Source organism: Schistocerca piceifrons, chromosome 1, assembly GCF_021461385.2.
Source record: "Schistocerca piceifrons isolate TAMUIC-IGC-003096 chromosome 1, iqSchPice1.1, whole genome shotgun sequence".
Taxonomy (NCBI): Eukaryota; Metazoa; Arthropoda; class Insecta; order Orthoptera; family Acrididae; genus Schistocerca; species Schistocerca piceifrons.
Window position 1 is genome coordinate 15196378 of NC_060138.1, and position 27968 is coordinate 15224345.

General features: G+C 44.6%; 1 protein-coding gene across 5 annotated transcripts in view; it reads right to left on the bottom strand.

Annotated features, from left to right (window-relative positions):
- LOC124788346 (NAD(+) hydrolase sarm1) overlaps positions 1-27968 on the bottom strand; it is an 894874-nt gene that overhangs the window by 3902 nt on the left and 863004 nt on the right. For all 5 annotated transcript variants that reach the window (XM_047255633.1, XM_047255619.1, XM_047255610.1 and 2 more), the window contains 2 exons: positions 15995-16116; positions 4642-4941 (listed from right to left, as the gene is read on the bottom strand). In XM_047255633.1, coding sequence (XP_047111589.1) covers positions 4677-4941; positions 15995-16116 — 387 coding nt within the window. In that variant the 3' untranslated portion in view covers positions 4642-4676. The remainder of the gene's footprint in view (positions 1-4641; positions 4942-15994; positions 16117-27968) is intronic.

Sequence of the window (27968 nt, forward strand, 5' to 3'; positions counted from 1 at the left end):
CAAATTAAAACTGTGTGTCGGACCGAGACTAAAAGTCGGGAGCTTTGCCTTTCGCGGTCAAGTGCCCGAGCTACCCAAGCACGACTCTGTGGTATCGATAGCAACGATGCCACGGCGTATAAAAGTTCTTAGGTTGGCACTACCACGACACACCGACGACAGCGCCCTCTATCCGGAGCTGCTCAGCTCTACGAGCCCCACTCCAGACAACGCCCATTTGATCAACAGCAGACGGCTGGGACACTTGACTTCAGCTTTGCTCTAGATACGACGGGTCTCTGCATCGCACCATGTATTAACTTGTTTTTTGCACCAGTAAACCACTTTTACTTACGTGCAGCACCGACGTGTTTTTCCTGCTCCTGCTCCTACCCTCGCCCCACCTTCCAGGCGGGATACAAAAGTTGGCGACGAGGCTCCTTTTTTCCCCTCCTACCATTTCCTTTTTTGCTCGCTACTGCTTTAGCTTTTTTTTTTATACCCCGTGTGCTTTAGTGACTGTATCTAAGTGCTCCCACCTTTCGCTATAAGACTTTCACTTGGGCAGACCGTGGCTTCGCTGTCCGATCTTGTACGTTTTCAGGCTCAGCAAATGACACAGCTGCTTGCTGCCATAAATGGACTGGTCACGCTACAAACTGTAGCTACTTCGGCGCCTCCCACGCCACCGCCTGTACCGACGTCGTCGCCGACTGCGCCACAGTTTCGTGCCTTCAGTCCTGACGTTGAACGCTGGCCAGAATACGTCGGCCAGCTCGAGGCGCACTTCGCAGTACACAACGTGCCAGGTACAGAGCGGCTTGCCTTTTTCATTGCCAACGCGGGTGTTGTTATACCGTGTGCTCGTAAACTTGTTTCCCACCACCCGCCCAGAAACTAAAACGTACGATGAAGTGATTGATGCTTTGAACTGCCACTTCCGTGACAGTGTAAATGTGGTAGCTGCACGCTACAAATTCTTTCGCCTCCGGCGTGGCCCTACTCAGTCGAATAAATCTTTGTTAGCGGACCTTCAGGGACTGACTTCTGATTGTGACTTTAGTTGCTCGTGTGGCCGCTTATATGCGGATATAGTGATTAGAGACGCTATTGCGCAGAATGTGGCGGATCACCGCATCCGCGAGCAAATCCTCAGGTTTAAAACCCTGTCATTGCAGGAAGTAGTGGACTTGCTAGACATGGCTACTTTCGCGTTCGACGTGATCCCGGGCGTGTGTACTGTTAGCCCGGCACAACACAGACCACGGGTTAGGACCTCCCCTTCCAATCCAGCCAGGTCCCCCATTCCTCCGTTCCAATGACCCAGTCTGCCGCATTCGTCGACCGAGAGAAATAAACACTCACCTGTCGCATGATGCCTGTTAGGATATCGTTCCCTGGACTTCCTTTCAGCAGCGAGAGCTTTTCAACATACTTCCCCATACACAAGGTGCGTGTCAGTGAATTCTGCGAAACTGTACTAGTACTGTTCCATCGCATTGTACTGTATCTCTCTGAGTAGCAGTCAGTAATGAATCGGTCTGTCATTGATTCGTAGCACGTTCTGTCATGAGACAATGCAAATGGTATACAAAAGAACCACATTATGGACAAGTAAAGTATACAAAACCTGCATCATGACGACCTAATAGTCACGCTCATCCTCCTTGTTTCCTAGCAGGGAAAAAATGTACATGTAAATAAACAGTACGGTACATGTAAATTTGTGTGCATGTAAGTAGTAAATAAGCTGGAAAACAGTAATACTAGACAAAGCGGTTGACAAGTTTACTTCCATATCTCCTTAAGCTACCTTCTACGACCCTACGTTCCCTACCTCAAATTGTGGTGCATTATCTATGTCCTGTTACATTTTTGCACTCTCTTACGGAAACGCCCTATGTATGTAAATGATTTTCCGTCTTACATACAACAAGCAGAATTAGTTCGTTTTCCAGATGACATTACATACAGACACAGGAGAAATTCTTAAAAGTGTCACTGACTAGTTCTCGCCCTCAATTTTAAAAAGGCACAACATATTCAGTTCTGCACATCGAGGGATACTACACCAATGACAAGTGTAACACCTGGTGAGGAAACAATAAATAGGGTGGAACTTTAAAATTCTTACGTGTCTGTAGAGATGAGATTTTGAACTGGATAAAGTACATTTTGGAACTTCTGGAACAACTTAGTTCACCTACATCTGCAAACCTTGGGGAGAGACAAATACGTAAGCTGACATATTTTTCACATTTTTATTCGATAACGTCATGTGAAATAATGTTTTGGGGTAGCTCATCTTAAAGAAATAAAATCTTTATGCTCAAAAGCATGTTGTAAAAATATGTGGAGCTCATCCATAATTATCGTGTAGACATTTGAGTTGAGCATTCCGACTACTGCTTCACAGCATATTTATTCCCTCAATAATCCAATACAGTTCAAAAGGAATAGTGCTGTACATTATTAAACTTCCAGCAGGCCTTTTATCGATAATATCTGCAAGTGACTGACAAGAGACTGGCACATAACTTTGGGACACACATGGTTTTTATAGATTTTCAGAAGGAATATGACAGTGAAGCACTTTCTAGGATGTGGGAACCAATGAAAAACCAGAACTTGCATAAATGTCATGTACAAGCTATAAATCTACAAATCTGTATTCAGATAATACTTGCTTTGTTGAAATTGAGAAGTTACTGTCAGAGAAAGTTAAGGTTAATAAAGTACTGAGGCAAGGATGCTGTTTAGTACATAACCTATTTAAAATATTTTCCAAAGAAGCACAGAGAAATTGGAAACGGAAGTGAAAACTTCGTAATTAGATTAGGTGTTGACATTCTGTTCGCCCTAAACTTCACCGACGATCAGCTCATCTTCACCAAGAAAGAAGGGGACGTGTCTTATATGTTAAGAAACCTTCAAAAAGAATGTGAGCAGAGGGGCATGAAAATTAAGTTTTGAAAGACTGGGTACTTGGTTGTCGAAGGTACACGAATGGATCTTGTTATGGATTGTGGGTCAATAGTAAAGTGTAGCCGTTCGTATACATATTTAGGGACACAGTTGTGGATAATGGTGGAAGCAATGAGGAAATCAAGCACAGAATAGGAAAGGGAAAGGTGGGAATGAAGAAATTGCTTGGTTAAAACGAGGTGGAAAGTTTGAAAAGGAGGATATACGAAGCTGTAGTTGAGAGCATGGCTCTGTATGATGCCGAACTGTGGGAATCTCCAAAGTCAGTGAGAAGAAATTAAACGCAAGGGAAATGAAGTTATAAAGTAACAGGAAGAGACAAAGTGAGAAATGAAATACAGCGAGAACAAGTAGGAGATATTGTAGACACAACTGAAAATAGCGAAAATAAACAGCTAACATGTGACGGACATCTTCCATCCAAAACATGGCGCTGGAGAACTCCACGACACGGAATAAGAGCAAGACCCCGGCAACACTGGAACGATGGAGTGAGGCGTGCGATGCAAGACAGGACCGTGAGAGAAAAGGACTGGCAGGATAGAAGCGCACGGAAACTCGGATGCGGTAACATGCCGCGCGGTGCACGAAACTCGCAGGAAGAAGAAAAAGAAGGATACGAAAGATGACATTCGTTACTCCACAATAAGGTTGTTCGCACAAAAAGGGTTCAGAATGGAGCAACTAAAATTTTTGATTACTTTGTCATAAAATGTCTGACATACAGAAAAGTAGCATTTGGCAACAAACTGATATTCTCCTCGACAATTCGTCGTATTCTGTAGAAGAATTGCTATTATCGTAATGGGTAAAAGATGGTGGGTAGGAATTACTAACTCACACCTGTATATTACAGCAAGAAAAAAGTTATAAATGTTCATCATTTATTTACGATGTGGATGTAAAATGACATGTCCGACACGATTAAAATTTATTGCGCGAAAGATCCACGGAATGTGAAACTAACTAACTGACTGACAAACTAACCATCAGTGCTCAAGTTGTATGTGAAAAAAGCAATAGTGAGAGTAAAAGAAAGAAAAACGACATTGGAAAGGCACGTTCTCGTTAATAAGGGTGCACCGTAGGATTCCAGCTTTCACCACCGGCGTCCGACTCGTACGCAAAAGGAGCCACGGAGACAATAAAGGATACACGAATAAAGGTGCGAAACGGACACACTGCAGGGTTCTCAGCAGACGTGTACTGAGAAGAGTAGACGGCGTACGTAGCACAGATAAAAAGTGGTGAGAGTGGTAGAAAAGGGAGTAACGATTCGTTTACTGTAAAACGTGGTACGACTTAGTGTTGGAAGATTCTTCTGTCTAGGAAACAAAATTAAACAGTGTAGCGGAAGTGGGGAAGACTCGAGAAAAAATAAATAAATAAATAAAAAATTGTCACAGGTAGAGAAAGCCTTCTCGACAGTAGAGTTCCATCGGCATTAGCGCTACGAAACTGAGCAATATGTCCAGGACAGTGTAAGTTGTAACGAAGTGAAATCGAGAGAAAAAGAAACACGAGTACATAGGTAAAGCAATAAATGGAGAGGTTCTGAGGAAAGAGCATTATGGGAGGAAGGGGCCGGTCAGTAAGACATCTGCTACGGCATCGAGGTACGTTCGAAGGAGCAGTGGCGGATGTAAACATTAGTGGGGTCAGAGAGCGGAACAGTACCTTTGTAAGTTGGCCGAGGCGCGGGGACCATCTAGTCAGTCGCGCGGGGCGCCGTTGTCCTTGTCGCTGGTGCTGCCCTTGCCGCTGTCGTTGGAGTGCATGCGCTGGTAGGGCGGCTGGCGGCCGGCGCCCAGGGGCAGCGGCGTCGCGGCGCCGCTGCTGCCGCCCGGCGTCGCGTCGCCCTTGCCGGCCAGCCCGATGCGAGACACCGAGCCCGGGCCCTCGGCGCGCACGCTCATCTCGCCGCGCAGGAAGCGCTCCAGCTTGTCCACGCACGCGTCCTGGTAGTCGTGGATCCACCTGCACACACGCACACCTCTCTCAAAATATGCTCTGTGTCGTACGTATCTTCATCTTGGAATAATTATCAGAGCCTACATCCGTTTCGACCTGCTCGCTGCACTTGGGCCTAGGTCTCCCTCTACAATTACTGTAACCCCACACTTCACTCCATTACCAAATTAACGTTCACACGATGCCTCGGGATGCGACCTATCGACGCATTTTCCTCAGTCGGTACCTCTTTATTAGTTACACGATCTACCCACATAATCTTCAGCATGTTTCTGTGTTACTATATTTCAGAGACTTCTATTCTCTTGAGCTGAAAATACTATAATAAAAAAAATCAGGGTTTAAGGGACTTTTGGTAGAAGGGAGACTGGGTTTAATGGCGCGTTGAATTGACGTCATTAGAGACGGGGCACAAGCTCAGATGGTGCCAAGAATGTGGAATGCAACTGGCTGCATCCTTTCAAAGGAACCGTCCCGGGATTTGCCTGAAGCAATTTAGGTAAACCACACAAAACCTAAACCTGGACGGCCAGACGCAGCTTTGATCCGCCGTCCTCCCGAATACGAGTCCACTGTGCTAAACGCTGCACCACCTCGCTCGATGGGACTTTTGGTGCACGACTGCAAACTGTGCCAACTGTACGACAGTTTAGGGCAAATTTGTAATAGCTTAAAACTCAAACTAGCAGCACATTCGAGGAGGTTTTAAAATCAGTTGCACAACTTACTGAGCTCATCACTTTGCTGAAACTTCGAGGCTGCGAGATCGTAGTTGAAAAAATTAATTGCGCCAATTTTTCGACCACTTTCTGACTGCAATTTGTTCTGAAGAAACGAAGAGTACTGCGTCCTCGTAAGTAGTTCTTCAGAGAAAACAATTGTTATTACCTGCACCAAATTATAGCAGTTATTTTAGTGTAATCTACAAGTTATTACTATGTTAAAATAGCATAAAATGTTCTGAATCCAAGCACTTTAAGTTTAATGGTACGAATAGGACTAAGAAATATTGTGTTCACTAACATTAACATTCAGCACGTATACGTACCCCAAAAACTCACTGGGCCCACACCGTTTCGGTGAAGAGACTCGTTAAAGTGATCTGACAAAAATTAACTAACTGATAAATATTATTGCCTCTTATTTCCTTTCTTTTTCTTTCATTACAAAAAAACAGGTATTTTATATTAGAAAAGGTTTACTTTGTTTTGGAAACCCTCTGGATAAGTTATGGGCAGATTCTATCTTGTATATCCACAATGTTGAATTTGCCAATTTTACGTAAATTTTTCTCGTGAACTGTTCATTATAATGTTATAAAATTATAATGGCTGGCAGACGTAGGGTTTCTCTTCCTCGCCTATTTTTGCAGATAAGTTATTGTTGTTGTCGCCTTCAGTCCTGAGACAGGTTTGAAGCAGCTCTCCATGCTACTCTATCCTGTGCAAGCTTCTTCAACTTCCGGTACCTACTACATCCTTCTGAATCTGCTTAGTGTATTCATCTCTTGGTCTCCCTCTGCGATTTTTACCCTCCACGCTGCCCTCCATTACTAAATTGATGATCCCTTGATGGCTCAGAACAAGTCCTACCAACAGGTCCCTTCTTCTAGTCAAGTTGTGCCACAAACTCCTCTTCTCCCCAATTATATTCAATACCTCCTCATTAGTTATGTGATCTATCCATCTAATCTTCAGCATTCTTCTGTAGCACCACATTTCTAAAGCTTCTATTCTCTTCTTGTCTAAGCTATTTATCGTCCTGACACTTAAATCTATACTCGATGTTAACAAATTTCTCTTCTTCAGAAACGCTTTCCTTGCCATTGCCAGTCTACATTTTATATCCTCTCTACTTCGACCATCATCAGTTATTTTGCTCCCCAAATAGCAAAACTCCTTTACTACTTTAAGTGTCTCATTTCCTAATCTAATTCCCTCAGCATCACCCGACTTAATTCGACTACATTCCATTATCCTCGTTTTGCTTTTGTTGATGTTCATCTTATACCTTCCTTTCATGACACTGTCTATTCCGTTCAACTGCTCTTCCAAGTCCTTTGCTGTCTCTGACAGAATTACAATGTCATCGGCGAACCTCAAAGTTTTTATTTCTTCTCCATGGATTTTAATACCTACTCAGAATTTTTCTTTTGTTTCCTTTATTGCTTGCTCAATATACAGATTGAATAACATCGGGGAGAGGATACAACCCTGTCTCATTCCCTTCCCAACCACTGCTTCCCTTTCATGTCCGTTGACTCTTATAACTGCCATTTGGTTTCTGTATAAATTGTAAATAGCCTTTCGCTCCCTGTATTTTAGCCCTGCCACCTTCAGAATTTGAAAGAGAGTATTCCAGTCAACATTGTCAAAAGCTTTCTCTAAGTCTACAAACGCTAGAAACGTAGGTTTGCCTTTCCTTAATCTAGCTTCTAAGATAAGTCGTAGGGTCAGTATTGCCTCACGTGTTCCAACATTTCTACCGAATCTAAACTGATCTTCCCCGAGGTCAGCTTCTACCAGTTTTTCCATTCGTCTGTAAAGAATTCACGTTAGTATTTTGCAGCCGTGACTTGTTAAACTGATAGTTCGGTAATTTTCACATCTGTTAACACCTGCTTTTTTTTGGGATTGGAATTATTATATTCTTGAAGTCTAAGGGAATTTCGCCTGTCTCATACATCTTACTCACCAGATGGTAGAGTTTTGTCAGGACTGGCTCTCCCAAGGCCGTCAGTAGTTCTAATGGAATGTTGTCTACTCCCAGGGCCTTGTTTCGACTCAGGTCTTTCAGTGCTCTGTCAAACTCTTCACGCAGTATTATATCTCCCATTTCATCTTCATCCACATCCTCTTCCATTTCCATAATATTGTCCTCAAGTACATCACCCTTGTATAGACCCTCTATATACTCCTTCCACCTTTCTGCTTTCCCTTCTTTCTTTGGAGCTGGGTTTCCATCTGAGCTCTTGATATTCATTCAAGTGGTTCTCTTTTCTCCAAAGGTCTCTTTAATTTTCCTGTAGGCAGTATCTATCTTACCCCTCGTGAGATAAGCGTCTACATCCTTACATTTGTCCTCTAGCCATCCCTGCTTAGCCATTTGGCACTTCCTGTCGATCTCATTTTTGAGACGTTTGTATTCATTTTTGCCTGCTTCATTTACGGCATTTTTGTATTTTCTCCTTTCATCAGTTAAATTTAGTATCTCTTCTGTTACCCAAAGATTTCTACTAGCCCTCGCCTACTTGATTCTCTGCTGCCTTCACTATTTCATCCCTCAAAGCTACCCTTTCTTCTTCTACTGTATTTCTTTCACCCATTCCTGTCAATTGTTCCCTTATGCTCTCCCTGAAACTCTGTACAACCTCTGGTTTATTCAGTTTATCCAGGTCCCATCTCCTTAAATTCCCACCTTTTTGCAATTTCTTCAGTTTTAATCTACAGTTCATAACCAACAGATTGTGGTCAGTCCACATCTGCCCCCTGGAAATGTCTTACAATTTAAAACCTGGTTCCTAAATCTCTGTCTTATCATTATATAATCTATCTGCCACCGAACTTCACCGATTTCCACTATATCTAACTTTAACCTATCCATTTCCCTTTTTAAACTTTCTAACCTACCTGCCCGATTAAGTGATCTTACATTCCACGCTCCGATCCGTAGAATGCCAGTTTTCTTTCTCCTGATAACGACGTCCTCCTGAGTAGTCCCCGCCGGGAGATCCGAATGGGGGACTATTTTATCTCCGGAATATTTTACCCAAGAGGACGCCATCATCATTTAATCATACAGTAAAGCTGCATGCCCTCGGGAAAAATTACGGCTGTAGTTTCCCCTTGCTTTCAGCCGTTCGCAGTACAACAACAGCAAGGTCGTTTTGGTTAGTGTTACGAGGCCAGATCAGTCAATCATCCAGACTGTTGCCCCTGCAACTACTGAAAAGGCTGCTGCCCCTCTTCAGGAACCACACGTTTGTCTGGCCTCTCAACAGATACCCCTCCGTTGTGGTTGCACCAACGGTACGGCTATCTGTATCGCTGAGGCACGCAAGCCTCCCCACCAACGCAAGGTCCATGGTTCATGGTGGTGGGCGGGGAGGGGGGGGGGAGGTTGTAGATAAGTAGCTTGCATAATTTATTTTTTACAGCTTCTTTTTTTGTAAGTTATAAAAAGATTTCCAAATATTTCAGTTTTGTGAGTTCATAATTTCTAAAATGTAAAACTCAGAATGTTTTTAAAACGTATTAACGAATATCAGCCCAGTTTCTGTAAGATTTTTTTAAGTTTTACTGTTCTATGACGGTAAGTTCCTGAGAAAAATTGTGCCTAAACATTAAAAAAATAAAACCTCAGAAAACAGGTTTTTAAGTTGAAGAAAGTTTGTTACCTTAGAACATCTCTGCACCATATCATGGGTCATCTGCATTTCTTTCACCTTTCCTGGCCCTCCTAGCAGTGCTTGAGTGCATTCTTGGCTTCCCAGCTATCATAGTCACTTCATATTCTGCTTTATTTACTCGGGTAGCATCCAACTCGGAACATGCCTTCACCATATTTCCCCCTAGTTGTGTGCCGACTCCTGGAGCAGCTTAACTTTCTCTACACTGTCATCATTAAATAAAACAATTGCATCATAAACACCCAAATTCAATATATCCTTATCTACAAATACTGTTTTAGGAATTCTAGACCACATGACACTGTAAAATAATTCATTTTCGTTCTTTTTCCACGCAGACATTTATGGGACAGGGTTTGATCAGTCAAACTTCTAAAAACTGGCGTAATCACATTGCACATTTCAACAGACAATGAATGCCTTTCATTATACTGTTCACTAGATGCTAGAGCACAGTTGTATTTACACCATGCGGTTGGTACTTTTCGCACCAAGTACGAGAAGGCTCCTTGTCAGCTGATAGTTTTCATCTTCTGCTAACTGCCATACCGTAACTGTTCTGCAAATTTATGCCTTTCGTCTCTTTCCTCAAGTTGTGAAGGCCCATTTCCCATTCTTTTCTGGACATGGTTAATACACTCCAGCTTTCCCACTCTGACATCTCCATGTGGCTTTGCTTCTACCACGCTCTTGAAGCACTTACTGTCTCCATCCTTTAATATACATACCTTATCTCAGACACATCACCTGACCTGGAAAAAAATGTTTACTGCAGTTAGTGGACTATTCAGACGTTTTGTCCTCTACACTTTCTTATCCCATCAATAGCCACAGGAATATCTGTAGAGTTATCATTTAATTTCAATTCCCTCATTGACAGCGGCTTTCATAGAGGAAATAGCACAATGCTTAGCAGCTTCATATAATGTATCTGTATACTTCTGGAATACTGTCGAGCCATTTGGAAGATTCATTACTGCACATGATGTCGTACCAGCTAAGTCACCTTCTCGCAAACTGAATATTAGTTTTGTACCCACTGTCAGTCTTCCTATTGATACAAAATTAATACTGATCTTTACAGTTCTTGCGTTTCAGAAATACTTTACTAGAAAGATCATATCTTGCAGTGTTTCTTCATAACAGAAGTGTCCGATTCCACACGTCTTCTTTGACCCATGATGTCATCAATATGTAGGAAATGGCTATTCTAAGCTCCTCCAATATGGCGCCTATGATGTCACTACATACACTCGGCAACAAACACGAAAACACATATAAATAAGACAATAGCAACTCCCTCCAAAAATATAATCAAACTAACGGGACTACCGCTGGAAACTGGGAGTTTCAGGACGTGAACGAGCTAAATATAATAGAAAAAAACCACACCATGATTCCAAAACACATAAAATAACAAAAAAACCAAAATTATAACATTCCGCTACACCAACAGGAACCTGACACTCCCCTTGACCTAGATAGGTCAACTAGAGCTGACGAAACCAAACCATCAATACCTACAATTAAAACTACGAAAGTTGTAATCGGTCATTTCCCTTGAGCTATGTAGATCAACTACAACTATTGATACCAAGAAACCAACACTTACAACTACGAAAAATAAAAGCAAAACCTCAACTCCTCAAGAATCGAAAAACCAAACATCCCCTCATAAAATAAAACACATTGAATACACCATAAAAACACAAAACATCACAACTAGAGAAGAATAGACCCAACTCCCCCCTCCCCGCCCCCCCCCCCTCCACATACACACACAGACTCCACCGCATCACCCGTCGCTGGTCCGAGACGTCGGAACTCTGGTCAACCTAACGTTCTCCCGACAAATACTACACTTCATAATCTCAGTGATCATTCGAAATAGCTCGATGAATGTAATAACGGACATGTCTTCCTCCATCGCCGACCGCGACATAGCACTGTTATATTTCATCGTCACATCCACACCCAACAACAGGGACCACACAATAAATTAAACGTCTTACCGCACCACAAACAGCAAACCAACAACATCTAACGAAAACGCCAAACACGCAAACAAAAAAATTGATAACTCACTGAAAATACTTCCAAACTTCACGTTTTGAACTACAAACACTGCCAACGACTTCACACATCCAACACCAAGGCTCAAATGATCTCAATACAACACATTACACTCAACAAACACACAGACACCACCAGAGTGCACCATCAAACACAACAAACACAAGCAACACATAAACGCCGCGCCGTATAGACGCCACACAATACAACACCCTTCCGTCATGGGTGAAAGTAGACGGGAGGAATCGGACGCTTCCATTGATCCTCCAAGAGATTGTGACTGTGATTCTTTCATCTTGTTGCACCCCAAAGATGTGAGAGCCATCCACACGTTTATGTGGATGTGTGTAGACTACGAGGAGGCGGAGAAGGACGGGTATACAATCCGCACAACAGATACTGTGGAATTCAGTGAAGATAAATAACCCAGTTACGGCAGCTTCAGTCATCTGATATATAATTACAAATAAATAACGTGCAATGGTGTAATCTTTACTGTCATAAAATTATTTAGAAAACAGTCCTGAACACAGCTAATGTTAACTTCTGACCGGCTTCGGCCTTTCGATAACGGGCCATTATCAGAGTTTGCACCATCTGGATGGCGGCGTTGGCGCCTAACCCGCTGTGTAGGGTTACTGCAACTGACAGTAATTAAAAGAGGCCAGAGGTTAACGTCAGCTGCCATCAAGACTGGTATTTAAATAATTTTGTGTAACTTCTTTTTTTAGTTGCTATCCGCAGGGGAGCTCCTACAGCAGGCGGCGGAGGAAGAAGTGGAAATGAAGGTAGATGTCCTAGCTGGTGTGCGCAATTTTTTTTTTCTTTTTTGAGTCGTCAGTCTTCTGACACTGACAGATTTGATGCAGCGCGCCATGAATTCTTCTCCTGTGGCAACCTCTTCATCCCAGCGCACTTGCAAACTAAGTTCTCAATTATTTGCTGCATGCGTTCCAATCTCTGTCTTCCTCTAAAGTTTTCGCCCACTATCCCTCCCTCTAATACCATGGAGGTCATTCACTTACGTCTTAAAAGATCTCCTATCATCCTGTCCCTTCTCATTGTCAGTGTTTTCCATATATTCCTTTTCTCTCCGATTCTGCACAGAACCTTACTTATCAGTCCACCTAATTTTCAACATTCACCTGTAGCACAACGTCTCAAATGCTTGGATTCTCTTCTTTTCAAGTTATCCCACAGTCCATTTTTCACTAGAATACAATGCTGTGCAGAAATTTCTTCCTCATATTAAGTTCTATGTTTCGTACGAGTAGACTTTCCTTGAGTAAGAATGCCCTTTTCGCCTGTGCTGATCTGCTTCTTATGTCCTTTCTCTGTCTGCCACTGGCTATTTTGCTGCCTATGTAGTATAATTCCTTAACGTCATATACTTCGTGACCATCGATCCTGATGTTAAGTTTCTCGGTATTCTCATTTCTGCTACTTCTCATTACGTTCGTACACTCCTGGAAATTGAAATAAGAACACCGTGAATTCATTGTCCCAGGAAGGGGAAACTTTATTGACACATTCCTGGGGTCAGATACATCACATGATCACACTGACAGAACCACAGGCACATAGACACAGGCAACAGAGCATGCACAATGTCGGCACTAGTACAGTGTATATCCACCTTTCGCAGCAATGCAGGCTGCTATTCTCCCATGGAGACGATCGTAGAGATGCTGGATGTAGTCCTGTGGAACGGCTTGCCATGCCATTTCCACCTGGCGCCTCAGTTGGACCAGCGTTCGTGCTGGACGTGCAGACCGCTTGAGACGACGCTTCATCCAGTCCCAAACATGCTCAATGGGGGACAGATCCGGAGATCTTGCTGGCCAGGGTAGTTGACTTACACCTTCTAGAGCACGTTGGGTGGCACGGGATACATGCGGACGTGCATTGTCCTGTTGGAACAGCAAGTTCCCTTGTCGGTCTAGGAATGGTAGAACGATGGGTTCGATGACGGTTTGGATGTACCGTGCACTATTCAGTGTCCCCTCGACGATCACCAGTGGTGTACGGCCAGTGTAGGAGATCGCTCCCCACACCATGATGCCGGGTGTTGGCCCTGTGTGCCTCGGTCGTATGCAGTCTTGATTGTGGCGCTCACCTGCACGGCGCCAAACACGCATACGACCATCATTGGCACCAAGGCAGAAGCGACTCTCATCGCTGAAGACGACACGTCTCCATTCGTCCCTCCATTCAAGCCTGTCGCGACACCACTGGAGGCGGGCTGCACGATGTTGGGGCGTGAGCGGAAGACGGCCTAACGGTGTGCGGGACCGTAGCCCAGCTTCATGGAGACGGTTGCGAATGGTCCTCGCCGATACCCCAGGAGCAACAGTGTCCCTAATTTGCTGGGAAGTGGCGGTGCGGTCCCCTACGGCACTGCGTAGGATCCTACGGTCTTGGCGTGCATCTGTGCGTCGCTGCGGTCCGGTCCCAGGTCGACGGGCACGTGCACCTTCCGCCGACCACTGGCGACAACATCGATGTACTGTGGAGACCTCACGCCCCACGTGTTGAGCAATTCGGCGGTACGTCCACCCGGCCTCCCGCATCCCCACTATACGCCCTCGCTCAAAGTCCGTCAACTGCACATACGGTTCACGTCCACGCTGTCGCGGCATGCTACCAGTGTTAAAGACTGCGATGGAGCTCCGTATGCCACGGCAAACTGGCTGACACTGACGGCGGCGGTGCACAAATGCTGCGCAGCTAGTGCCATTCGACGGCCAACACCGCGGTTCCTGGTGTGTCCGCTGTGCCGTGCGTGTGATCATTGCTTGTACAGCCCTCTCGCAGTGTCCGGAGCAAGTATGGTGGTTCTGACACACCGGTGTCAATGTGTTCTTTTTTCCATTTCCAGGAGTGTATTTCTTCAATTTAATCTCAATCCATATTCAGTACTCTTTAGACGGTTCATTGCATTCAGCAATTCATGTAATTCTTCTTCACCTTCATTGAGGATAGCAATGTCATCAGCAAATCCTATCACTGATATTCTTTCACCTTGAATTTTAATTCCTCCTCCGAACCTTTCTTTTATTTCCATCATTGATTCTTCGTTGTACAGATTGAACAGTAGGGGTTAAAGGCTACAACTCTGTCTTACACCCTTTTTAATCCGACTACTTCGTTCTTGGTCATCCACGCTTATTTTTCCCTCTCGGTTCTTGTATATATTACATATTACCCGTCTCTCCCTATAACTTACCCCTATTTTTCTCAGAATTGGCAAGTGCATTACAGTGAATGGACCCAGGGGGACGCGGATTTGTAGTACCTGCTTGTAGTTTGGAGAGGCACCACGATTCAGTAGCAAAATCCACATCCTTCCCCCAGCTCCCGTTCTGTCTATTATACCTCCTTGTGTTGCAAGAGCAGGCTTCGTTTCTGTCGAATGGTCCAAACACCGTTCAGTAACAGTAACTCAGCTTCGCCTGTTTCTACACGGGTTGCTTTCTCCGACTTCTACTCAGGTCCGACTTAGATTGGAGCAATCACATGCGCAACGCTGTAGGGCCGCTAGTGCAAGGTCTGAGGGGTAGCTGCGAGATACATAGGGGCTACCTAAAACCACGTAGCACATAGGCTGGAGAAAGGTGGCTCGTTTCGAGATATGTGAGTGCCAGAAATATGATATTGCATCGGGACAGAATGTGTTACAAATACTGGAGAAACATCTAGTGGCTTCGACGTGAGGGGGTTTCACATATCTGTTTCATACCGCGCTCCTTAGACGAATCACTTTCGAAATTGGATAATTTTGTTACGAAGATGCACCGTCAGCGACGTGTAACCACACCGCTGGTGTGATAATATACGCTCCGGCGATCACCGTCTATATTCAGTGTTATGGTATTTGTCTGGAAAAAGCACGTCATTCGTAGGTAATGCCATATGTGCATTTATAAAGTCAGCGTAGCTTTTAACATGGATACTTGTGTGCACCTGTAGAACCAAGACCGCTTGTGACAGTAACACAGTAGTTGTTGCGACGAGTTTTTTAACATATGAGACGATTATGGCTCTCTTTCTAAGATACAGTGGTATCATTCACCAGAAAAGCGTATGAAACATGTCCACCAATCGCTGATTTTCTCTCAGTATTTTGTATAGTAGGTAATCAGTTATTGACCAAGTATCATACTTAGTAGTAGTGTGTGCGTAATACGCCTTGGGCACCAGCCTTATAAAGTATGTGTTTGTGTTCCGACATATGCAAAGGAAATGACTGTGTCCATTCGGAAGGAAGGTATGGATTTGACGTCGAGTACTGTGATAGCAGTGGGAAGAGTATGTCAAGTCATAAGAATGCTACTGGTATCTCCGCGAGACGACTGCGAGCTGTTTTAATCGCGGTAATGCGCTGTATTTTTGCCGTTTTCACATTTTTGTCCACGCCCTGCACATTTGTGGCCTACGCTTTTCACTCTAAATCGGCCTGTACTTTGTACTAAGTTTCCAAGGCTGCAGCTGTGTCAAGGGGCTACAGGAATCGTTGGACAGCAGCAGCAGGAGGGCGGGCCTGAGCGTCTGCGCATGCGCCTGCGCCAGCCGACCCACCTGACGCCGTTGAAGTGGCAGACGGCGCGCATGTCCTCGGGCAGCTCCTCTGCGTCGGGCCACGAGAAGTTGTCGATGATGGGGATGATGTTGCACTGGGACTGCAGCGCCGCCACCACCTCCTGCAACAACAAAGCCTCGTGTGGCACTGCTCTCTGGCGTGTCTTTTACCTCCGTCTCACTCTAATGCATTGCCATTAATTGTCTTCCAAACAGCAGAAATACGATGACTCCCAGGCAATACACACATCGATATTCTTGGGCGAATAGTTACACGCGCCGAAAAGAGAATGGCGTGTAAGAGTACGTGAAGGGATGAGTATCTGGAGACTGCGTAAGCAGCTACGTTTGAGCCGCGGGGCGGTTGGCTTTGCTTCAGTGTCCGTCGTTATCTGCGATTGATACCTGGCTTCAGTTTGGGGGCCCCGATTACTAGAGGAACTGTGGCACGGCTAGTCAGAAGAGCGGCCACGGCGGCGCGGGGGACACCTTGAAGGGTGACGCCGACCACAGCGGCTGGCTGGCGTCCCGCGTGTGCGCTCTGCCGGCCGGAACCGAGTACACACGCCCACTCGGCTCGCGTTTCCTCGACTCACTTCGAGGAGTGGATCGCGGCTCTCTGCATATGACACTGCTACGTGTTCCCTATTGGAGGACCACTCCTGGTGCACCTTGTAGAACAAGTTATTGCCGATAGTGGGTGGAAACCGGCCAGCTTTTGATGGGCCTCCGACTATGATCATGTCTATGGCAACTGTGTTACTTCACTAGCGGTGAAGGACGCAGTGAGGGTTTGACTATTGATAAGCACTTACCCAATTCTAAATATACGTGTTGCAGTAAACCTGTGTGAGGATCGCCATTCCGGTTACCGGACATATATTTCGTCTCAGTTAAGTGAGTCTTTTTAGGGCTTTGCGCAGTAACGTTAAAGAGAGCAGTACACCAAGTGATTTAGGTGCTGTTTAACAATATTTACATTTTCTACTTGTTACCGTTGTTCATTTTCATTAGTTAACTGATTTACTGTGGGTAGTAAACTGTGGTGTCAACAGTTTGTTTTCGCTGACGCGTCATTTTAACTGCTACAGCTATTCGGTGCGAGTGTCGAGTAAAACACTCGCAACGCACGAGGTACTTCTGGAGATGAAACTGATCGCTATACTCAATTTTCGATTCTTTTTCTTATTAATTAATCACTGAAATTATTCGTGAATGTCGCAGATTTTCGACGCAGCTACCCGGATGAAAGCCCGATATGATTTCATCACCACTGAAATTATTTGTTGGAAATTAAATAAAGTAAGTACCAGTTAATTATGCCATGCCCTGGTGATGTTAAGTATGAAAAGATTATACGCTCATCCAGGTTTCCTGATTATTGTAAATGCTTAACAGCTTTTATGTTGCAGGAGCTCTTGCTGTGTTCTGGAAGCTGTACTATTAAATCGACGTGAGGGCCAATTAGCAGCTATACAAGAGGCACGTGTGAGTGACGTGAGCAGGGGCTGCCGTCTGGAGTCAGTACCGGCCAGTAAACGGTAGCGGGCTCCTTCCGGATACGAGACGCCCTACTTCCGTCTGCTGCCAAAGTGCTAGGCCTAGTTTGACATTTCATTTCTTATCTTTAGAGTGATTTTATTCTTTCACATTTTGAAATGTCTCGATTTTTCTTACTTAGTGTAAAGTTTCACTTAAAGAATTTTTGAATTATGGAAATTTCTGATGTTTTAAGTCACTGCAAGATTTTACTTAAACTTAAAAAGCTTAGTTAAACTGTCTCAGTTTTGTAGGGAAAGCGTTGACTGAACTACGAGAGACTTGGTGAAGTTCTAATATCGACATTCATAGTATTTCGTGGTTAGTGCAATAAATAAGTTCTTTTAAAATAGCAGTTAAACATTTATTGACGTAGAATATCTCCTACTGCACGAGGATACAACTGCCCGTTTGGGCCGAGCTGACTAAAATATGTCTAAGCAGAGAGATTTTAATCAGCGTGTTAAGCAACACTTTGTTGCAACACGTGCTGAAAGTACGGGTAATATTATTTTCATCGACTTACACATTCTTTTTAGTAACTCAGCAAATCTCTTTAAAAACATAAATATAACGCTCGTAAATAGTTGCAGTCGTACATGTCTCAATATACGTAAAACACTTTGAATGCAGAGGGCAAATCGCACTACATAATGTTTACGTGCCGGTGGAGGTCAGCGTGAGCCCTGTCTTATACTCCCATACGGCGCATCGCCCCAGTTTATCAGCGGAAAACAGAAAAGTTGTTCTTGTCAGTATCAGCTGATATGCTATTTTCGTTTTCAACAGTTCTCTCAGCTCTTAAGAAACGGATACGGGTTCCATAAAAAAAGGTTACTTTAAAGTCAAGGTGTGTAGCATTACCAGCGTTGACAACACAGAAAAATGTCCGCCACCAGTTGGAAATGTTAATTCGGTACTGCTATCAGTTTATGAAGTGCCCCTCACAAATGTTATGGCCAACCAGCTTTGACATTCCTTAATTAATGTCTCATATTGATTACGGATCCAAACATCTCGGGTTCAATCACCGATCAATCCTAAGACTTCTATCTGTTACTTACCACTTCTTGCACTTGTGGCAATGTTTGTTGACGCGAGGAATACCGATTTGCCCCGTGGTTAGGAAGCCGCGTCACCACATGGGCTACCTGGCCCTGGACGCCCGTTCAGTGGTCGATGGCAGGCACACCACCTGCCCTTCTCCCGCTGGATGATAGCATTGCCTCCTTCTGAAATCCTCCGACTCCGAAAATTCTCTTTTTCTCTACGTCTGAGTTCTGCACCAATGCGTTTCGCCTTAAAATACGTTGTTCGATCATTCCCATTCATTTCGTATGCTATTAACAGGGCACAGATTATATATATATGGAGGTCAGAAACAGTCTGAAAAGCTTGTAAGGGTGTTGCAGTATGTACAGCGTGCAGTGGATGTTGTGCTCAGAAATAATTCTTAGGAAAAAAATTCGATAAGTTGTGCCGTTTCTGAAGTTGGCGCTAATTCAAGTACTTGCACGCTCTAAAATGCGGCTGTACACAGACATCTGTGGGTTCCTGAATTACAACTTGTTCGAATGCTTCTCACCAGTTAAATGCGTCTTTTTCGGGAGTCATAAGTTAAGATAGGTGAGCAAAAGCTACGTTCGTTCGGTTTCAGGAAACACGTCCGGTGACACTGTCTCTGGCGGTCTGCTTGAATGTGCGCGTGTGGTGACCGGGCTGGCTAATTTGAATCACCTACAACTTGTACCACAAATAAAGCTGAAATCGGAAGTGCTATTAATGTGCCGTTTTCGCAGAATGGATTGGTAGTGAAGGGCTCGTACTGTTAACCATATAAACAGGCTTACACTTATAGAGTGTGTTTTTTGTGCAAACATACACTTTTTTTTAAATGGAACGACGCCTATTGATGTTAAAAAACTAAAAGTAGGGTAAATTAGAAAGTCAGTGGTGTTTGTTGCAGGATTCTACTGCGAGTCGTTTACGAGGTACCGCATTTTGAAAAGTTCCCACACCGATATTTGTACAATACCTGCGGTAGCACACACTAAAGAACAACACAAGTGCATACACTAATTATGTGGATTATGACGAGAGATGAAACAAGTTTCCAGTTCACTGTTCAGCGACTGCTGACGAGTGTTAGCATTTCAGCGGAGATGTCCTGGGAGGGTGAAGTAGTACGTCGTCACATATCATCGGGTGTAGTTTGTATACCTTTGAATACAGCGTTTTTTAGCTTCCCCCCCTCCCCCCCCCCCCCCGAAAGAAATGTACAGGCGTCAAATTCAGGGAATGGGCCGGTCAAGACAGGTGCTTTGCATCCATTCCAACGACTAGGAAACAATTCGTGAAGACATGCTGTAGTATTTCGTTCAGTATGGGCTGGACAGCCATTATGTCGGTACCACAGGCTCCTCCTAGTCTGGAGAGGAACCTCTTCTAGCATTCGTGTGTGGGAGATGGTCTGTAAGGAGGCTGCCATACTTGTGCGCGTTCACTGATCTCTCTACGATGTAAATGAGGTTTCATCATACATCTGGAGTATCCTGCATTAAGTTACATGACTCTCAATAACTTTTTCGAGCAGTTCTCGATGGAGAGAGAGAGGTGATAGTGACGGAGAGTGCAGAGGAAACTTGGCTCACTCGTGCCACTTCCTGGTGCGACTGCGCGGCAGCTAATTTGCGGATCAGCTGCAACAGCAGCAAGAACACTCTCCACACACCATGAGCACGTCGGTTTTTTCGGCATTGATAAATACCGTAGCCTACTCACGCACTCACGACCTACTGCTTGTACTTCCACGCACTGACTGACTAGCGAGTCGTAATGCACTCAAAGAACACATAAGAGCAGTGTTGGCAAACATAAGAACACCGTACCTAGCAATTACGTTCAATAACACAGACAAGAGTCGGTGTGCAACCTCTTTCAAAATACTGATCTCGTAAACGACTCGCACTGGAATCCTGCGACAAACACCACTGACATTCTAATTTACCCTACTTTTCGCTCGGTAGTATCAATAGGCACTGTCTCATTTTAAAAAGTGTGTGTTTGCACAAAAAATACGCTTTCTAAATGTTATTACAATCTGTAGAGTGACTGTTAACAATACTAGTCGCTTACTAACAATTCATTGTTTGAAAACCGCACATCAACAGCAACATTAGCAGCACAATTTTTAGGTGATTCACTCTGAAGATACTTAAATTTTTTAACGTAGAATACCTCTGAGAATTGGTGTCTACGCCGATAATCTATTACTAAAACTCTAGTTTATTGGTCAAATGTTTGAATGGAGCGAAGACAAGACTCCCTAAAAATTACACAATGAAATTTTGTCCGAACTCTCATATGCAAACTAATAGTTGGTTATAACTGGAACGTTTCATGAATAGCTGTTGCTGGCTACATAAATTAAGTATCATCTCATCTGTGCGAACATCTATGGATGTGGGAGTGTTCCAGAGACCACTGCTGAAAGCAGCGAAGCACCTGCGATATAGTGCGATCGCCACACGCACCAGTCCGTCAACACGTCCATCCACCTTCCCGCTGACCCGCAGTTCGAATTCGTTCAAATGGCTGCAGCCGCTCAACAGGAGTACGTACTAGCCAGTGGGGCACGGTTGTACTCGACCATGAATTAGTCAGCCGAGCTCCTGCAGAGGTAAAGAAAAGAATGCATAGGGGGCTGTCTGGTCGCCGATAAGCGTGGAAAAAAAAGGTCACTACCAATCCCGCGATACGCGTGTATTAAACGCTGGTGTCACTAAACACAGCCCTGGAGAGTGTTGCCTGTTTTTTAGGAGTGTGTATCATATTTTATACTTTCTAAAAAACTTGACAATAAAAAAATGGAAAAGCGGTCAACTGTTTTGTGCAACGATAATTTTAAAAGTAAAAAATAAATCAGTTTAAGGAAACATTGGACGCACCTAATTTGCTGCGCATGATTTAGAGCATCGTTTGAAGGCATGTCGAATGTTTTTCTAACCTATTTCGTTTCTTACCTGTACATAAATAGTTTCAAAAAACATTTCACCGTCTTTTTTAAAAAAATGTTTATTAGACATAGTACGACAGTGTTACTTTAACGTGAAATATTTTTATCATAAAGCACATTTAGTACACATTTCCCATTTTCATTTTATATAAACATCAGAATAACCTGTCTGAAACATATTTTCTACCTAGTGACCTATGTTGCCGGCTGGCCATAGCCTAGCTTAGTAATTTCGCATTTGGCGAGTCACGCTTGAGTCCATCGCGTATCCAGATTCAAGGGCACACACGCACGCACGCACACACACGTGTGAGTGGGTGTGGGGGCGAGGAGGGGGGGGGAGGTGTTACGTGTGTCACTATGGCTTTTTTAGTCGTGGTTTGATGCAGATAAAAATCGTGCTTATCATTTTGACGATACCATCTCAAAAATTCAGATATAAATTCACTTGATGCTATCTTGAGAGAAAATCTCCACTCCTTCCAAATTAATATTGTAAGTGTAGGCCAACGTGGCTTGAATTCAAAGAAACAGTATCGACAGCAACTGAGAGTTTTATGCCGAATAACGTAAGAAACGACGGAGCTAATCCTCCTTGGTACACAAAGCGGGTTAGAACACGGTTGCAGAAACAACGAAGAAAGCATGCCAGATCGAAACGAACGCAGAATCTACAAGATTGCAATCTTTTACATAAGCTCGAAATTTAGCGCGGACTTAAACAGTTTCCACAACGAAAGTTTGCCGCGAAACCTGGCAGAAAATCCAAAGAGGTTCTGGTCGTATGAAAACTATGCTAGCGGCAAGATACAATCAATGTCTTCCCTGCGCGATAGCAATGGAACTACCATCGAAGACAGTGCTGCAAAGGCAGAGTTATTAAACACAATCTTCCGAAATTCCTTCACATAAGAAGACCAAGTCAATATTCCAAAATTGGAATCCAGAACAGCTGCCAACATGAATAATTTAGAAATACACTCCTGGAAGTGGAAAAAAGAACACATTGACACCGGTGTGTCAGACCCACCATACTTGCTTCGGACACTGCGAGATGGCTGTACAAGCAATGATCACACGCACGGCACAGCGGACACACCAGGAACCGCGGTGTTGGCCGTCGAATGGCGCTAGCTGCGCATCATTTGTGCACCGCCGCCGTCAGTGTCAGCCAGTTTGCCGTGGCATACGGAGCTCCATCGCAGTCTTTAACACTGGTAGCATGCCGCGACAGCGTGGACGTGAACCGTATGTGCAGTTGACGGACTTTGAGCGAGGGCGTATAGTGGGCATGCGGGAGGCCGGGTGGACGTACCGCCGAATTGCTCAACACGTGGGGCGTGAGATCTCCACAGTACATCGATCTTGTCGCCAGTGGTCGGCGGAAGGTGCACGTGCCCGTCGACCTGGGACCGGACCGCAGCGACGCAGGGATGCACACCAAGTCCGTAGGATCCTACGCAGTGCCGTAGGGGACCGCACCGCCACTTCCCAGCAAATTAGAGACACTGTTGCTCCTGGGGTATCGGCGAGGACCATTCGCAACCGTCTCCATGAAGCTGGGCTACGGTCCCGCACACCGTTAGGCCGTCTTCCGCTCACGCCCCAGCATCGTGCAGCCCGCCTCCAGTGGTGTCGCGACAGGCGTGAATGGAGGGACGAATGGAGACGTGTCGTCTTCAGCGATGAGAGTCGCTTCTGCCTTGGTGCCAATGATGGTCGTATGCGTGTTTGGCGCCGTGCAGGTGAGCGCCACAATCAGGACTGCATACGACCGAGGCACACAGGGCCAACACCCGGCATCATGGTGTGGGGAGCGATCTCCTACACTGGCCGTACACCACTGGTGATCGTCGAGGGGACACTGAATAGTGCACGGTACATCCAAACCGTCATCGAACCCATCGTTCTACCATTCCTAGACCGACAAGGGAACTTGCTGTTCCAACAGGACAATGCACGTCCGCATGTATCCCGTGCCACCCAACGTGCTCTAGAAGGTGTAAGTCAACTACCCTGGCCAGCAAGATCTCCGGATCTGTCCCCCATTGAGCATGTTTGGGACTGGATGAAGCGTCGTCTCACGCGGTCTGCACGTCCAGCACGAACGCTGGTCCAACTGAGGCGCCAGGTGGAAATGGCATGGCAAGCCGTTCCACAGGACTACATCCAGCATCTCTACGATCGTCTCCATGGGAGAATAGCAGCCTGCATTGCTGCGAAAGGTGGATATACACTGTACTAGTGCCGACATTGTGCATGCTCTGTTGCCTGTGTCTATGTGCCTGTGGTTCTGTCAGTGTGATCATGTGATGTATCTGACCCCAGGAATGTGTCAATAAAGTTTCCCCTTCCTGGGACAATGAATTCACGGTGTTCTTATTTCAATTTCCAGGAGTGTAGATATCCTCTCAGTAAAGAAGCAACTGAAATCACTGAATGAAAGCGTTTCTGGTCCACGCTCTATACCAGTTAGGTTCCTTTCAGTGTAGCATACACTGAAAGGAATAGCTCCATACTTAACAATCTTATACAACCGGACGCTCGACGAAAGATCCGTATCCAAAAACTGGACAGTTGCACAGGTTACACCAATATTAAACAAAGGCAAGAGGAGTAATCCACTAACTTACAGGACCATACCACTAACGTCGATGTGCAGCAGGGTTTTGGAGCATATATTGTTTACGTACATTATGGATTACCTCGAAGAGAGAGGTCTATTGACACACAGTCAACACGGATTTAGAAAACACCGTTCTTGTGAAATATAATTATCTCTTTACTTATACGAAGTGCTGAGTGCTATTGAAAAGGGGTTTCAAATTGATTCTGTGTTTCTCGATTTCCAGAAGGCTTTTGACACTGTAGCACACAAGTGGCTTGTAGTGAAATTGCGTGCTTATGGAATATCGTCACAGCTATGTGACTGGATTAGTGATTCACTGAGGTCACAGTTCGTAGTAACTGACGGGTAGTCATCCAGCAAAACAGAACTGATTTCTGTCGTTCCCCAAGGAACTCTTATACGGCCTCTGCTATTCCTTGTCTATGTCAACGATCAGAGCAGCAATCTTAGGTTGTTTGCAGATGATGCTGTCGTTTATTGTCTAGTAAACGAATTAGAAGATCAAAACAAATTGCAGAACGATTTAGTAAAGATGACTTATGGTGCGAAAATTGGCAGTTGACCCTAAATAATAAAACGTGTGAGGTGAAACGTGTGAGGTCATCCGCATGAGTGCTACAAGGAATCCGTTAAACTCGCTTACACGATAAATCAGTCAAATCTAAAGGCCGTAAATTCAGCTAAATACCAAGGAATTACAATTACGAACAACTCAAATTGGAAAGAACGCATAGAAAATGTCATGGGGAATGCAAACCAAAGACTACGTTTTATTGGCAGAACACTTAGAAGATGCAACAGATCTACTAAAGAGACTGCCTATGCTACGCTTGTCCATCCTCTTTTAGATAATTGCTGCGCGGTCTGGGATCCTTACCAGATCGGGTTAACGGAGTACATCGAGAAAGTTCAAAGAAGAGCAGCACGTTTTGTATTATTGCGAAATAGGTGAGAGAGTGTTACTGACGTGATACAGGATTTGGGGCGGGCATCGTTAAAACAAACGTGTTTTACGTTGTGAAGGAATCTTCTCACGAAATTGCGATCACCAACTTTCTCCTGCGAATGTGAAAATATTTTGTTGACGCCGACCTACATAGGAAGGAACGACCATCATAATAAAATTAGGGAAATCAGAGCTCGCACTGAAAGATATAGAAGTTCGTTTTTTTCCGCGCGGTGTTCGAGATTGGAATAATGGAGAGTTATTGTGGAGGCGGTTCGATGAACCCTCTGCCAGGCACTTAAGTGTGATTTTCGGAGTATCCCTGTGGACGTAGATGTAGATGTAGACGTAGATGAACAGTGTTTTAGCGTCGTACAGCAATTCAGCACAGAACTAGCTTCTTCATCGCTATTCAGTGCGATTTTCAATGTAATCCAATTTGAAATCAAAATTGCTTTACAAACAATCAAAAATTACGTTTCTAGTGAATTACAGATACTTATGATTTGGTTTTGACTGACCTAGTAGGCGAGGTTGGTAACGGCCTTGCAACTCTCGAATAGGTAGGTGGTAACATAGGCGACGCAAATGCGCAAAATTTCTTTCTCTATTTGAAGGAAGTCATAGCTTCGAAATTACGCCTACTGATTCTACCACCTTGAACGGTGAGCTCTGCATCGCTTTCTGGTGGATTGTCAGTGAAATAACGGGCTTCATTTAAATACGCAAGTGCCTCAACAAATGATGTAGACCCGCTGTCTGACATTGCTAAGCCGTGTTGCCGAACAGTTGCCACTGATTCACGACTGACAATTTGATCATAATGTTCATCAGCCACTACAATGCAGTCTGAAATTACAATGAAATGCAGACCATTGGCTGCTTACAGGCATCGATAAATATCAACGGGGACAGTTGAAAATGTGTGTACTTCATTGTAATTTGATTCTTCGAGGGCTGCAACATCACCAGTGGTATCTGTTCTTTCGGACATGAACAGATACCATCTTCATAAACAATGCAGTCTTGTGTGTGTGACGCTTCCGCTTTTACTTTTAAACTGTGGGCCATTTTTATATTATAAATGTACACTGGGTGTCCGCAATTCGTGGTCGTGCGGTAGCGTTCTCGCTTCCCACGCCCGGGTTCCCGGGTTCGATTCCCGGCGGGGTCAGGGATTTTCACTGCCTCGTGATGACTGGGTGTTGTGTGATGTCCTTACGTTAGTTAGGTTTAAGTAGTTCTAAGTTCTAGGGGGACCGATGACCATACATGTTAAGTCCCATAGTGCTCAGAGCCATTTGAACCATTTTTTTTTTTTTTTTTTTTTTTTTGTACACTGGGTGTAACACAAATGTACTGCACAAATTGCGAAGAAACAACGTTACATGAACATGGGTCTGAAAACGTCATTAATCATGGGAAACACACGCGAACAGAACGCCCAACCATACCACATGCTTACTGGAGATGTTCAGAATGCCCTCCTTGGGCCTTGATACAAGTATCAACCTGCCGTTGTCGTGGATCTCGGGTGTGGTGATGTATTCTTCGAGTATTGCCTACGGTTTCACAGCCTTCCATATTACGGGCACGGAGACTCTGAATGTCTTGTACTGGGGTTCCATCCACAAGAACTTTCAAACACCCCACAAATAAAATAAAAATCCAGCGAGTTTATTTCCGGAAAGCGTAGAGATCATGCCGTTGGCCTATCTCTACGTATCTATCTCTCGCCGAATGTGTTATTTATAGGAGCCGACGGACATAAGCACTAAAATGAGGAGGTGCCCCACCATGCATGAAGTACGTGTTTTGTTGCACATCTGAGATGATCTGCTGACAGATTATGTACAACATTCTCTTCGAAATTTGTCTGTTGATCCTGGTGGCAGAAAGTGAGACCCTACCAAACAGTCACCAACGCCGCCCGGCCAAACATTGGCAGAAAATCTTTACTGATGACTTGCTTCAACAGTTGTATGAGGACTGAAGTCCGTCTGTACATGCTGATTATGAAAATTTATAATCCGACGTCGTAGAAACGACGCGTCATCCGTGAACATACTTTGTTGAATAAACTGTTCGCAGAAGAAAATCACTGACGATATTGCCTGCACACCTGTAAATAGTATGGATGCAGCTGGTACTCGTGTATCATTCAGTGCCGCAGCTACGTGTCTTGTACTGACACTATTGTTGTCGTCAACTGCTTCGAGAACTGCCGCCTCCCGTTGCGGTGTCCTCGTCCTTCTAGGCCTCTCCCGGTCACGAATAACAGTTTTAAATGCTCCGTATTCTGTAAGTCGACGATCAGTGGATTCAAACGTTTTCCTGTCAGGACACCTTCGTCCAGGCAATCTCTCGCGGTCCAATGTTGAGCGCGAGAGCCATTGCCGTCAGCTAATCGATACACTAAATGGGCTTCTGCCCTCTTTACATTTGTGTACACTACCACTGCACGAGCACAGTCTACGATTAACTCTACGTAGGAACCTGTATGCTCGCAACGGTCGTACTGATCGCTGGAACCTGTAAACAAGCAACGACGTAGGCCTACGTCACATGGCAACAGGCACATGTTAAACAAAACACTTGTGGTGCACAACGTAAACAGACGTCACCAAGAGTGCACGTTCCCCACGATTCTAATGTTCTGTTCGTGTGTTTCCTACGATTAATGAGTTGGAGAAGATGAGTTGTAACATGGAGTTTGGTTCAAATGGCTCTGAGCGGTATTGGACTCAACATCTGGGGTCATCAGTCCGCTAGAACTTAGAACTACTTAAACCTAACTAACCTAAGGACATCACACACACATCCGTGCCCGAGGCAGGATTCCAAC